This window comes from Cebus imitator, unplaced genomic scaffold (genome assembly GCF_001604975.1).
Source record: "Cebus imitator isolate Cc_AM_T3 unplaced genomic scaffold, Cebus_imitator-1.0 Scaffold12, whole genome shotgun sequence".
In the NCBI taxonomy this organism is placed as follows: Eukaryota; Metazoa; Chordata; class Mammalia; order Primates; family Cebidae; genus Cebus; species Cebus imitator.
In genome coordinates, this window is record NW_016107327.1 from 8774447 (window position 1) to 8788262 (window position 13816).

Genomic DNA, 13816 nt, shown 5'->3' on the forward strand with positions numbered 1-13816 from the left:
AAAACCCTAGCAGCCAGACTGTGGCCTAAATACCATTTCTCACTAAAAAGAACTAGGAAAAATGGCAGATTCCAGATACCACAAGCAAGAAAACTATGAAAGATGACTAGGGTGGCCATTCAAAGAAGCTTCCTTTAGGCAAAGATGGGACAATTTGAATATCTCTAAGGATAATGACTGCAATGGATTACAACATATCAAATATACTTAAATTCATTAGTATATAATGACATCTGAACAAAAAACAACCTAGTCACATTTGGGATGCTAGAGTACCATTTGTTTGGAAAACTGGCAACTAAAGAAAAAGAATTAAGCATTAACAAAATGACAGCTCTTTCAGAGTCTCACAGGAATGAAAAAAAAATATCTTGGCCTGTTAGATTTCTAAAATTCTCAACAGAAATAAAAATAAAAGGAGTAACTTTACTTATTGAGTAACTCAATTTACCAACATCATAACTTCAAGAAAAAACCAATTTTTTTTTAATGAATTACTATGTCTTCAATTTGTTTTAAGAACAAATAGTAGGTGACTATAAGTAACAGAATTTGCAATATTTGCAGAAAAGGCAGAAAGTCGCATTATGGTTAAATCAAGATGCTTAGGGCCAGGTGTGGTGGCTCACGCTTGTAATCCCAGCACTTTGGAAGCCCAGGTGGGTGGATCACCCGAGGTCATGAGTTTGAGACCAGCTGGACCAACATGGTGAAACCCTGTATCTACTAAAGATACAAAAAAATTAGCTGGGCATGGTGGCAGGTGCCTGTAGTCCAGCCCAGCTACTCGGGAGGCGGAGGCAGGAGAATCACTTGAACCCAGGAGGCCGGAGGTTGCAGTGAGCTGAGATTGCGTCATTGCACTCCAGCCTGGGCAACAGGGGCAAAGCTCCGTCTCAAAATCAACAACAACAACAAAAAATGCTTAAGGGTTTTTTGTTTTGTTTTTTGAAGATTCAGAAATCCTTATAAAATAATTCTGAAGCATAATAAACCTAAGTCTTTACCTAAACTCTTATACTACATAAAACTTATACAATTTAATAAATACCCCAAGTTGAGAATAAGATAGAACAAAAAGACAATTTAAAAAAAAAAAGAAAAAGCAGAGAGACTGGGCGTGGTGGCTCATGCTTGTAATGCCAGCACTTTGGGAGGCTGGGGCGGGTAGGTCACTTGAGGTCAGGAGTTTGAGACCAGCCTGGCCAATACAGTGAAACCCCGTTGCTAACAAAAATACAAAAATTATCCTGGCCTGGTGGTGGGCACCTGTAATCTCAGCTACCTTGGGAGGTTGAGGTGGGAGAATCACTTCAACCCAGGAGACAGAGGTTGCAGTGAGCCGAGATCGTGCCACTGTACTCCAGTCTGGGCGACAGAGCAAAACTCCGTCTTAAAAAAGAAAAAAAATACACACACACACACACAGAGAAAATCACTATTACCACTGCCAAGAAAAAGGTGATGGTGGTAAAAATTTTCTTCTTTGTAAAATTTGTCGTTTTTATGCTTGAGTCTCTTTTTTATGACCATAAAGTAAATAATTTTAATTTAACCAAAGTAGCAATTTATCAGTTTAGAGATACTCTGACAAAGACAGCTCTATTGGCCTGGCGTGGTGGCTCATGGCTGTAATCCCAGCACTTTGGGAGGCTGAGGCAGATGGATGACTTGAGCCCAGGAATTCAAGATCAGACTGGGCAACGTGGTGAAGCCCTGTCTCTACAAAAAATTAAAAAAATTAGCCGGGTGTGGTAGTATGTGCCTGTAGTCCCAGCTACTAGGGAGGCTGAGGTGGGAGTATTGCTTGAGTCCAGGAATCAGAGGTTGCAGTGAGCTGAGATTAAGCTATTGCACTCTAGCCGGGGAGACAGAGTGAGACTCTGTCTTAAAAAAAAAAAAGGAGAGAGAGAAATAAAAGACAGCTCTACTGTCCTTCCAGTCACATTGCTGGTGTAAATCAAAACCAACTTACCTTTTATCATCTTTAAAATATGGCTCCACAAATGCTTTCTGCTTGACTTTGTCTTGTTTATCACCATGAGCTATAAACAAAGCATGCACATTACAAACTAAATGTAGAACTTAATGGGAAATAATTAGCTAGCTTGGAAGAAAATGACATATTCAAACTTCCATTTTTATTGGGTTTCATGCTCTAGGCCTCTGAGCAACTCATTTAAATTTTCTATAACTATTTTTTCCATTCTTTTGCATATGCATAATAAGGAGGGTGCTGATTGTCTCATTTATCTCAAAATTACTCCACAGCTAAAAGTCATTATCTCAGAAAATATTTTAGTTTAAAAGAAATACTCAGATGCCCGTTATTATCATTTCACAAGAAACAACAACAAAAGCAGCTTTCAATATTAATTTTGGCCGGGCGTGGTGGCTCACACCTGTCATCTCAGCACTTTGGGAGGCTGAGGTGGGTGGATCACCTGATGTCAGGAGCTCGAGATCACCCTGGCAAACATAGTGAAACCCTGTCTCTGCTAAAATACAAAATTAGCCAGGCACGGTGGCACATGCCTATAATCCCAGCTACACGGGAGGCTGGGGCAGGAGAATCACTTGAACGCAGGAGGCAGAGGTTGCAGTGAACAAAGATGAGCCATTGCACTCCAGCCTGGCAAGAAAAGCAAAACTCCATCTCAAAAAAAATTTATATATATATTTTAGTTCTATTGATTAAAAATTTTTTGCTTGTATTATTTTAAATTTACATGTAATTATACATCTTTATGAAGCATGATATCCTGATATATGTACACAATGTGTAATGATCAAATTACGGTAATTAGCATATCTGTCACCTCAAACATTTGTCATTTCTTTGTGTTGGGAACATTCAAAATCTGTGCTTTTAGCTATTTGAAAACATACAATAAGTTGTTGTTAATTATAGTAACCATATAGTGCTATAGAACACTACAGCTTAGTCCTTCTATTTAGCTTTTTGTTTCCTTATTTTATTTTTTTTTAAGACAGAGTCTTGCTCTGCCGCCCAGGCTGGAGTGTAGTGGCATGATCTCGGCTCACTGCAACCTCTGCCTTCAGGTTCAAGCAATTCTCCTGCCTCAGCCTCCAAGTAGCTGGGACTACGGGCATGCACCATCACGTCCAGCTAATTTTTTGTATTTTTAGTAGAGACTGAGTTTTCACCATGTTAGCCAGGATGGTCTCAATCTCCTGACCTTGTGATCTGCCCATCTTGGCCTCCCAAAGTGCTGGAATTACAGGCGTAAGCCACCAGGCCCAGCCCTCTTATTTTTCTTAGAGATGGGGTCTGCTATGTTGCCCAGGCTAGAGTGCAGGGGCAATTCATAGGTACCGTACCACTACTGATCAGCATGAACGTTTTTACCTGCTCCATTTCTAAACTGGGCCAGTTTACTCCTCCTTAAGCAACTTATCGGTCTCCTGCTTCTAAGAGGCTGCCGTATTGATGCTAAACTTAATATGGACCATACCCTAGAACTCCAATACAGCACTACGCCAAGAACTCCAGGGCTATAGCTATCCTCCTGCCTCAGCCTCTTGAGTAGTTGGGACTATGGGTACCTGCCACCTTGCTTGGCTAGCTATATTTTTATATTCATTAACCAACCTTTGACTATCCCCGCCTTCCCCACCTATAGTAACCACTATTCTACTCTCTACTTCTATGAGATCAACTTTTTTAGCTTCCATATACGAATAAGAACATGTGGTATTTATCTTTCTGTGCCTGGCTTATTTCACTTAATATAATGTTCTCCAAGCCCATCCATGTTTGCACAAATGACAGAATTTTGTTCTTTTTAATGGCCACATTTTCTTTATTCAACTCTAAATAGACACTTAGGTTGATTTCATATCTTGGCTATTGTGAACGGTGCTACAGTAAACATGAGTGCAGGTATGTCTTTGACATACTGATTTCCTTTCCTTTGGATACACACCCAGTAGTGGGACTGCTGGATCTATGCTAGCTCCATATTTCTTTGAGGAATCTTCATACTATTTTCCATAATGGCTGTACTAATTTACATTCCCACCAATCCTGTTGATTTTTATTATGCATCTTTAAGGTAAGTTATAACTAGGGAATAAGCAGATTAAAGATTTTATCAGAACATTGGTGACAAAGATTAAGAACTTGAGCTCAGAACTTGGGACCTGACTCCTAAGATGTCTAGACTCAAAGAACCAACTGCTAGCATTTACTCAAAGAATAAAAATTTACTGAGCATTGTGCTAAGTTCTGGACATACAATGTATAACAAGAGAGATGAGGTTTCCTGTCTTCACGGGGTTTATATTACAGTGAGGAAAACAGACATTAAGCAAGCAGAGAGTTAAACATTAAGCAGGTAGACAGTTAAGGCTTATGTGAGAAAGCACATGTAAGGTAGTAACTGGGTTGAGAAAATAAATATACAATAAATCCTAAATTATATGCCTGGGTGACTAGGAAAAATTAAAAAGTCTGAAGATTATTTGGCAGGAAGTAAAGGAAATTGCCCTAGACATATTACATTTAAGCTGCAGAGACACAAAAGTATCTCACAGTACTCAGAAATGCAAGACTAAAGATGCACATTTGGAATTATTTTCAGAGGTGGAGCTAATAAAAGCTGTGAGGGAAAACAAGTTGCGAGGGAGAAAGAGTCTTGGGGATATTCTAGGAAATAGAATTTGCGATAAATAAAAAGAACAGTGCAGCACCGTCAGAAAAGCTAACTGAGAAGAAATTCTGGGATAGTCAATGTCAAATGTAACTTAAAACAGGGAACAAAAATTAATAAGTACATCTTTGAAAGACAATATTCTTTTTCTTTGAAGTGAAATCTATTTGCAAAAGGTCCTTCTTGGGGGAAAAAGTATACTGAACAGCTGTAAATTTTTATTACAATATTTACTCAATGGAGTTCTTCCCATGGACTAAGCAAGGAAAAGTATACTGTCCTCTATCTTTGGTTTGGGTCTCATTCACTTTTGAGTTAAGGGCTGTTGTTTTAAAAACCTAATGGAAACATGAGCATAATCAAGATTGTGCCACAGCAGAAGGTATGTTCACTTAAACCAGCATAAAACAATCTTTGCACCAGATTAAAATTTCAGACCAATTTAATCATAATGAAAACAGAGTTAGCAAAAATTACAATTTTCAATCCAAATTAATCACTTAGCTTTTCAGTTAGAGTATTCTTTTTCTGATTGCTATCCTACATTACAAAATTACTGCTTCTAATGCAAGAGATTTTAAGACTAATACACATGGTTACATTAGGTATTTTGTCTGGTAAGATGAAGCATTCACAACAGAAAATAGATCTGAATCTATCTTTTATGAATTTTTACTTTTTACTTTTTGAGACAGGGTTTCACTCTGTTGCCCAGGCTGGAGTACAGTGGGTGGTTCGCTCAAGCAGCCACAACCTCCTGGGTGTTCAAGTGATCCTCCCGCCCCAGCCCCACAAGTAGCTGGGCCCACTGGTATATGTCGCCACACTGAGCTAATTTTTGTAGAAATAAGGTTTTGTCATATTGCTCAGGCTGGTCTTGAACTCTTGAGCTCAAGCAATCCGTCTGCCTTGGCCCCCTAAAGTGTTGGGGATTACAGGTGTGAACCACTCTGCCTGGCGGGATCTGAATGTTCTACAAAATTTTTTCTTTCTACTGCTATTACAATTAATTTAATAATTAACAGAAGTTTCTCAAAACTTTTTTATCAACTTTATATATATTTAGGAAGAGATTTATAATACCAAACTAAGATTAGTTTCTTAGTTCTAATAAATATTCTATAGCTATATAACATGTTAACATAAGGAGAGGTTGAGTCAAAGGTACATGAGAATGCCAAACAATTTTCTAGAACTCTTATTAATGTGAAATTATCTCAAAATTTTAAAAAACGGAAAAAAATTTGTATGTGAAATATGAAACTTTAATTGTTGATATGTCATCAAGCCTTTGTTAATTAGCTTGATAACTTACTGAATTCTGCAACTGAGAAGCCATAATTATAGAGAAAATAATCTTACTGTGTGGTTTCTTTGTGGTAGCAGACATTTCCTCCTCTTCATCTGCTGCTTGGGAAAAACTATCTGCCAAACAGGATTCATATTCTTCATGTGCTGTCCGATCAAACATATCTTCCAAGCTATCATTCATTTTTCTTTCTTCATCTATGTAAAAGAGCATTGGCTTAGGGCAACAAGCAAGCTTTTGCTTCCTATGTAGACCAACATGAAACTGCATTAACTGCCACACAACAATGGAATGCAGTTCTTAAAGACACTTCTTAAACCATGGTTGTTAAAATGTGGATTATATATTGGGTACGAAGCTTCGTGTGATGTAATAATATGTACAACAAATTCCCATGACATGTGTTTATCTATGTAACAAGTCTTCCCATGTACCCGCAAACCTAAAATAAAAGTTTAAGAATTTAAAATTCTTTTAAAAAGAGAAAAAAAATGTGGAATTACAGGCCTTACTCTGAAGAGAGTATTCTTTAATACTCTTGTAATAGATGTAACAGTGAATAGATGTAATATCAGTAGTGAAATGCTTGTAGACACATATGTAAAGGATAATTCTAAGAATGTTGGTTGTAAGCTGCCTTGTTAAGAGTGTTAAATTTAGTGAATATAAATGAGTAACAAACTATAATGTATGTAATGAAGTGTTTAAAGGCATTTCTTTAAACCATGATTATTACAGTGAGGGTTGCAGGCCTGGCTGCGAAAAGTGATCTTTTGGTGTATAGATGTAATGCATGTAGTGAAGTGTTTGTGGACACATGCTAAACATGATTCTAAGAATGTTAGTTGTAAGCTGTAATGCTGAGCGTTAATTCAGTTACTCTAAGTGAGTAACAAACTGTAATGTATGCAATGAAGTATTTAAAAAGACACTTCTTAAATCATGATTCTTATAATAAGGTTCAATTTTAGTAATTCGTGCATGAGGTAAGAATAAACTCCCAACTCTGGGAGTTTACAAAGGCTTTATGTTATGGCTTTAAATGTCCTTTACTCATGCTTTTTTTTTTTTTTTTTGAGACAGAGTCTTGCTCTGTCACCTGGACTGGAGTGCAGTGATATGCTACTGGCTCACTGCAACCTCCGCCTCCCGGGTTCAAGAAATCCTCTGCTCAGCCTTTGGAGTAGCTGGGATTACAGGCGCCCGCCACCATGCCCAGCTAATTTTTGTATTTTTAGTAGAGACGAGGTTCCACCATGTTGGCCAGGCTGGTCTCAAACTCCTGACCTCAAATGACCAGCCTGCCTTGGCCTCCCAAAGTGCTGGGATAATAGGTGTGAGTCACCGTGCCTGGCCTCTCATGCTTAGTTTTGTAATGAAGTAGCAAAAAAAGTATTTTCTTTCATCATCATTAGCATCTGGTAGTTTAGTATTACTAGAAATTAAAAATTCAATGCCATATTTGAAATGGAAAGTGATAAATTCATCGTCACAGATCTAACTACATTTCCTGTTATATAATCACATTTTAAAAACACCAGAGTTTAAATCCAGTTGGCTAACAAATATGACAGAAAAGAGGTCTGCTGAGATTATTCTATATAATTATTACCTTTCCCAACCTGCAGCACTCTCTCATTCTTACCTTGCTTTACCTTTCTCTCTCCTGCACTTACCATCATCTATCATATCTATAATTGCTTATTTCTCTCATTAGAATGTAAGTTCCCTGAGGTAAGTACTTTTGTTCTGTTTATTTATCTTTAGTTCCTAAAATACTTCCTACTACAAAATTTTTGCTTGATATATATTAATGATTAAACATTTATTCTGCATGCTGAACGTCAAATTTGTAAATAAAATATAACTTCTATGGACCAGGCACTGTGCTAGGCATCCTCAGAGCATTCTGTATAAGCTGTTTGTAAAACAATATGTTAAATTGCTGATTTATTTTTGTTTGATTTGTGATTGTGAAATACCTGAAGACAGAGAATACGTCCTTGTTGATCTTTCTATCAGAGCACCTAGTAGGTCTAACACAGAGTAGGTGCATGAAAATTTTCTGAACTGAAATATTGGCAGTAATATGAAATTTTTATTGGTATATTTTATTTTATTTTTTTTATTTTTTTAAAGATAGGGTTTCACCATGATGGCCAGGCTGGTCTTGAACTCCTGACCTCAGGTGATCCACCCACCTTGGCCTCCCAAAGTGCTAGGATTACAGGTGTGAGCCACCGTTCCTGGCGGTATATTTCATTTTAAACCAATTCGAAATATTGGAAAAGTTTTACCTTATGGGGTAATTTTTTTCTTTCATATATGACCTCACTAATGTCTCTTATTTCATGTGCTGTTCTTACAACATGATATCAACACTCTTCCCAATGAGTGTCACTGAGTTCATTTTGCTTTATGCCTGTGCAGATCTTTGTGACACTATGTTACCTCTGAGATCATAAAAATGCCACCTACTTCTGTTTTGTTCTCTTGGGGTGCTGACTCTGGGAACTTAGCCTCCATGTGAAAAGGAAGCTCAAAGGAGCCTATATGAGTAAGCCCTGAGAATGAAAGAGGAGATGCCAAGTCACTTTCCAACTGCCCAGCCCTCTGCTGTTTCAGTTCCAGCCACCATCTGCCTACAATTGCATGAGACCCTGAAACAGAACTGATCAGCCAAGCCTTTCCCGAATTCCTGAGCCACAGAAACTATGAAGATAAGAAAATGATGCTGTTTGAATCCTCTGAGTTATTCAAGTGATTCATTCATTACGTAGCAATAGTATATATAGGACTTTATTAGCCAAAATTATCTCTATAATAACTTCCCCACATTAGTCCAAGTGCTAATTTGTCTTTCACATGATACTTGCTTCAAATAAATTTGTGAAACTATTGTCTTCTGAATAGATTTAAAGCCTAAGTGGTCATACTTTAGATTTTCTCTTTTCTACAAAAGTGAGAAAAAAATGATCAGAGGCTGGTACCAGGAACAAAATAATTTTAAAAGCAAAGTATCCTCTTAAGACAAGTTATTTAGTGTCATACAAACCATAAAATGACAATAAACGACAGTGAAGGTTTTTTCTTTTAATAGGTATTGGCTTACCTACCTAGGCAACCATCTGCTTCATCATATGGTTGTTATTTATCATTAAAGAACAAATAATTAAGGCAAAGACTTCTAAAATTTTCTTTCATTTACTGCATTTAAGGAAGCAAAAGATAAGCTGTTTCAAAAGAAGCCAGGGCAAGACTACTTTATTTTTTTGCTTTGAGGAGGTAGACTATAGAAAATTCACCAGAAGGTAAGGAATGCACACCCAGCCTCAATGTACTTGACTTCTAACAGATGATCACTGGGAAATGTCTCTGCTTTTAGCACTGCTTCCCCATGTGGCAGGCCCTCGCCCTTTAATACATAACGGTAATAAATGACAACTGTTTCTAGTCTAGCTGTTCTCATGTGATGTGCCTCTACAGTTAGGAATGCTGCTAAGGCAGTGCTAACTAAAATCCTCCTCTTCTTCTCATTTCTTCTGGAAAAATCAAGACTTTAGGTGAAGAATTAATAGTTTCTCACTGCAAAGGGCTGTAGATCACTAATTTGGCCAAATTACCTTATCAGGAGAGGTGGAATATGGCAGATTAAGTTAGCATATACACTATGATTCTGAATGTTAATCTGTAAATCTATACTAACACTTCTCAGTAGAATTCTCCTTTCTTTCCTCATCAAATTGCTTTAGAAAATGTTAATTCTAACACAGGACTCAAGACTTCCTGTTACACCATTTATAAAAAATTGTTTAAACCAGGGATCAGCAAACTTTTTCTTAAAGGGTCAGAAAATATTTCAGGCTTGTGGGGCTATGAGGTCTCTGCACCAACTACTCAACTCTGCAGCTGTATGGAACAAGCAAACATGGGCAATATACAAAGAAATGAATAAGGCTGTGCTCTGGCAGAACTTTATTTACAAAACTGGTAGCTGGTTGCCATTTGCAAACCCCTGAAAGTCATATGAATCTTTTCTGAAATGAAATTATTTTGGTTAAATATATATCTTTTTTCTGACATACTGAAACTGAGCTTTCCTAAGAGGAACATAAAATTAACAGAGCAGGAAAAATCCTGGTTGATGATGAAGAGGTCATTTGAGCTCATCAGTGCAATCGGTACAACTACAAACTTCACTCAATGTTTTTATTAAAATAAAAAACAAAAACAAAAACAAATCTTACTTGAACTTTCTTCTCCCTTCTGCTCTTGTTTCTTCATTTTTAAAAGAACGGTTTCACTAACCAACGTACAGTCCGTGTCCACTGTCTCTCCTCCTAATTTTGACTGACTGTCATCCTGAATAAATATTTTAAAAATAAAAAAAATTTAACAATTATTCCTTTATGGCCTTATATTTATTTTTTACAAAACATTTTGGTAAAATACACATAACATATATTTTACCACTTTCAAGCATTAAGCTCTTTTTACTTTTATACTTTACGAAAAGATAAGGATTTAGATTTTACTGCTTATAAAACATTTTAGGTTCAATATAATCAAGCCCAGGAAAAGGACTGCTGCTAAGGAAGGGGAGAATTATTTACCACTGAATACCTTTGAACTTTTCCTGCCTTTTCTTTTCCAATCTGCCTCATAGTAATGAATATCAAGGTACGCTGAGAACAATTTCAAAAATTAAATTTAATTTCTTGATAGGCATATATTATTCAGTGAATGTTAAATACTTTGTTATTAGACGCTACCAAGTGAAAAGGAACTTCTGAAACTATACAGAACCTAAATACAAGGCAAAAAACTATTTCCACTATGAATTTTAATTTTTTAAAAATACATTATTTTAAGAAATAGACAACTTAAATAATACATTTTATGGTACATAATTTTAAAGCTAATGAAGACATGATGAATTATTTTATTGAAAAATAAAATTATTTAAGATATGTAGCATTTTGCATTATTCTTATTTATTTATGTGACAAAGTCTTGCTCTGGTTGCCTAGGCTGGATGTGCAGTGGTGTGATCATAGCTCAATGCAGCCTCGAATTCCTGGGTTCAAGGGATCCTCCCAACCTCAGCCTCCCAAGTAGCTAGGACTATAGGTATGCACCACCACATCCAGCTAATTTTAAAATTTTCTGTAGAGATAGGGCCTTGCTATGTTGCCCAGGCTGGTCTCGAATTCCTGACTTCAAGTGATTCTCTCTCTTCAAACTCCCAGTGTTGGGATTATATGTGTGAGCCACCACGCCTGGCCATTGTATTCTTTTAAAAACTATATTAATGTTTTTCAGCAAAGGCCTTTAAACTCAGAAAGTATTATGACCCTTCAAAAAATACCACAAAGTTAGAAGAATAAGCATTTTTATTTCTTAATTTTCTGCATAAATAAATGTAGATTTTAAGAGGTATCTGATTATCTTAAGGTGATAGAGTGAGTCAGGGGAGGAGGCTGACTAACAACTCATGAGAATAAGAGTCAAATGAGTTTTGGTTTTACTTTTTTACTTACCTTTGTATCTATTACAGTAACATCCATTTTATACTGAGAAAGGTCTGCTCCCGGATCTATACTCCACTGGATATTTTCAAAGGATGTTACATCTTAGGTAAAGGTAAAGAATATGTAATTAAAAAACTGATTTCAAAAATTCTCATCACTTTAAAATATTATGGGACCTAAAGAATAGAAAATTTTTGCAAATCATATGTCTGGTAAAGGACTTATATCTAAGATATATAAAGAACTCTCACAGCTCAATAATAAAAAGACAAATATCCCAATTAAAAATGGGCAAACAATCTAAATATGCAGTTTTCCAAAGAAGATATACAAATGGCCACTAAACATGAAAAGATGCCCAACATCATTAGCCATCAAGGAAATACAAACCAAAACTACAATGAGAAGGCAAAAATCAAAAAGATATAACAAGTGTTAGTGAGGATGTGGAGATACTGAAACCCTCACATACTGCTGGGAATGCGAAACAGTGTAGCTGCTTTGGAATATAGGCAGTCGTTCAAAAGGTAAAATGTAGAGTTGGCATATGGTCTAACAATTCCACTCCTACATATAATCCAAGAAAAATGAAAACATACATCCACACAAAAACCTGTATAATATGTTCATAGCACCATTATTCATAATAGCAAAAAAGTGACAACAACTTAAATGTCAACTGATAAATGCCTAAAATACAGTATACTTACACAATAAAAATGTTAATAAAAAGAAATAAAATATTGATATATGCTGTAACACAGATGATAACTGAAAACATTATGCCAAGTAAAAGAAGTAAGTAACAAAAGAGCATATATTAAATGACTCAATTTATATGAAAACTCCAGAACAGGCAAGCCTACGAGAGAGAAAGTAGATTCATGGTGCCTAGGACTGTGGAGGGGACATGGGAAGGAAAGTGATGAAAACGTTCTCTAAGCCTAGACTACAGTGATGGTTGTACAACTCTGTGGGTATACCAAAACCACTGAATTGAACATTTTAATGGGTGATTTTTATGGTATGTGATTTATATTTCAATTAAAATTTTTTTTAAATTAAAAACTAAAATATTGTTTGTTGGGGTTTTCAATGTATGCAGATATAATATATGGCAACACATAAAGTGTAGTTATAGAACATGAAGTGGTACAACATTAACTCCAAGCAAATTGTTAAAGGCTAAGTAGATATACTGTAATCTCTAGGGCAACCATGAAAAAATATTTAAAAAGCTAAAAAAAAATCATGAATGAGAGTGAAAAAATGTTTTCATATAGAGACTAAAACACTTTCTGGAAAAACAACTAGTGACCGTGCTTCAGGAAAAAGGGAAAATAAACCCAGAATAAAAGAATAACTTGCCAATGAAGAATATAAGAAAAAATACTACACTTCAACTATAGAAATGTTTGGTGGCTTAAAAAAAAAAAAAAGAATTCCTTTTTTAAAGACAGTAGGCTGGGCATGGGTGGTTCATGCCTGTAATCCCAGCACTTTTGGATGACAAGGCAGGCAGACGGCTTGAGTCCAGTAGTTTGCGAGCAACCTGCACAACAGAGTGAAACCCTCTCTCTTCAAAAAATAAAAAAAAATTAGCTGGGTGTGGTGGTGCACGCTTATAGTCCCAGCTATCCAGGAGGCTGAGATAGGAGGATCCACCTGAGCCTGGGAGGTAAAGGCTGCAGTGAGCCATGATTATGCTACTGCACTCCAGCCTGGGTGACAGAATGAGACCCTGTCTCAAATAATAATAATAATATTAATAAAAGATAGCAAAATTATGAAAAGATGCATATATATTATGTATTAGGGCAAACAATGTTTTTAAAGGAGTTTAAAAACCTGTATAAATGTATACGTGCATATATTTACAGATATACATGTATATGCAAAGAAAAATGACAAATGTCCTATGGGGTGAAAAATAGTTTAGATAATGACCATTCTGATTTTTATTTTTAAAAATTCTGTATAGTTTAAATTTGTTAAAGCTTTTGTAAAGAAAACAAGAAATTGGACTGGATGCAGTAGTTCATGCCTGTAATCCCAGCACTATGGGAGGCTGAGGTGGGCAGATCACAAGGTCAGGAGTTCAAGACCAGCTGGCTAACATGTTGAAAGCCCGTCTGTACTAAAATACAAAAATTAGCCAGGTGTGGGGTACTGAAATACAAAAATTACAGGTGGGGGCCTGTAATCCCAGCTACTCAGGAGGCTGAGGCAGGTGAATTGCTTGAAACCGGAAGATGGAGGTTGCAGTGACCCGAGATCCTGCCACTGCACTCCAGCCTGGGCAA

At 36.4% G+C, this 13816-nt stretch overlaps 1 protein-coding gene across 8 annotated transcripts in view; it reads right to left on the reverse strand.

Moving 5' to 3' along the window:
* The window catches only part of RBBP8 (RB binding protein 8, endonuclease), a 131088-nt gene that overhangs the window by 35685 nt on the left and 81587 nt on the right, over positions 1–13816 (reverse strand). For all 8 annotated transcript variants that reach the window (XM_037728057.1, XM_037728053.1, XM_017498726.2 and 5 more), the window contains 4 exons: positions 11523–11614; positions 10230–10344; positions 6036–6179; positions 1976–2045 (listed from right to left, as the gene is read on the reverse strand). In XM_037728057.1, coding sequence (XP_037583985.1) covers positions 1976–2045; positions 6036–6179; positions 10230–10344; positions 11523–11614 — 421 coding nt within the window. The remainder of the gene's footprint in view (positions 1–1975; positions 2046–6035; positions 6180–10229; positions 10345–11522; positions 11615–13816) is intronic.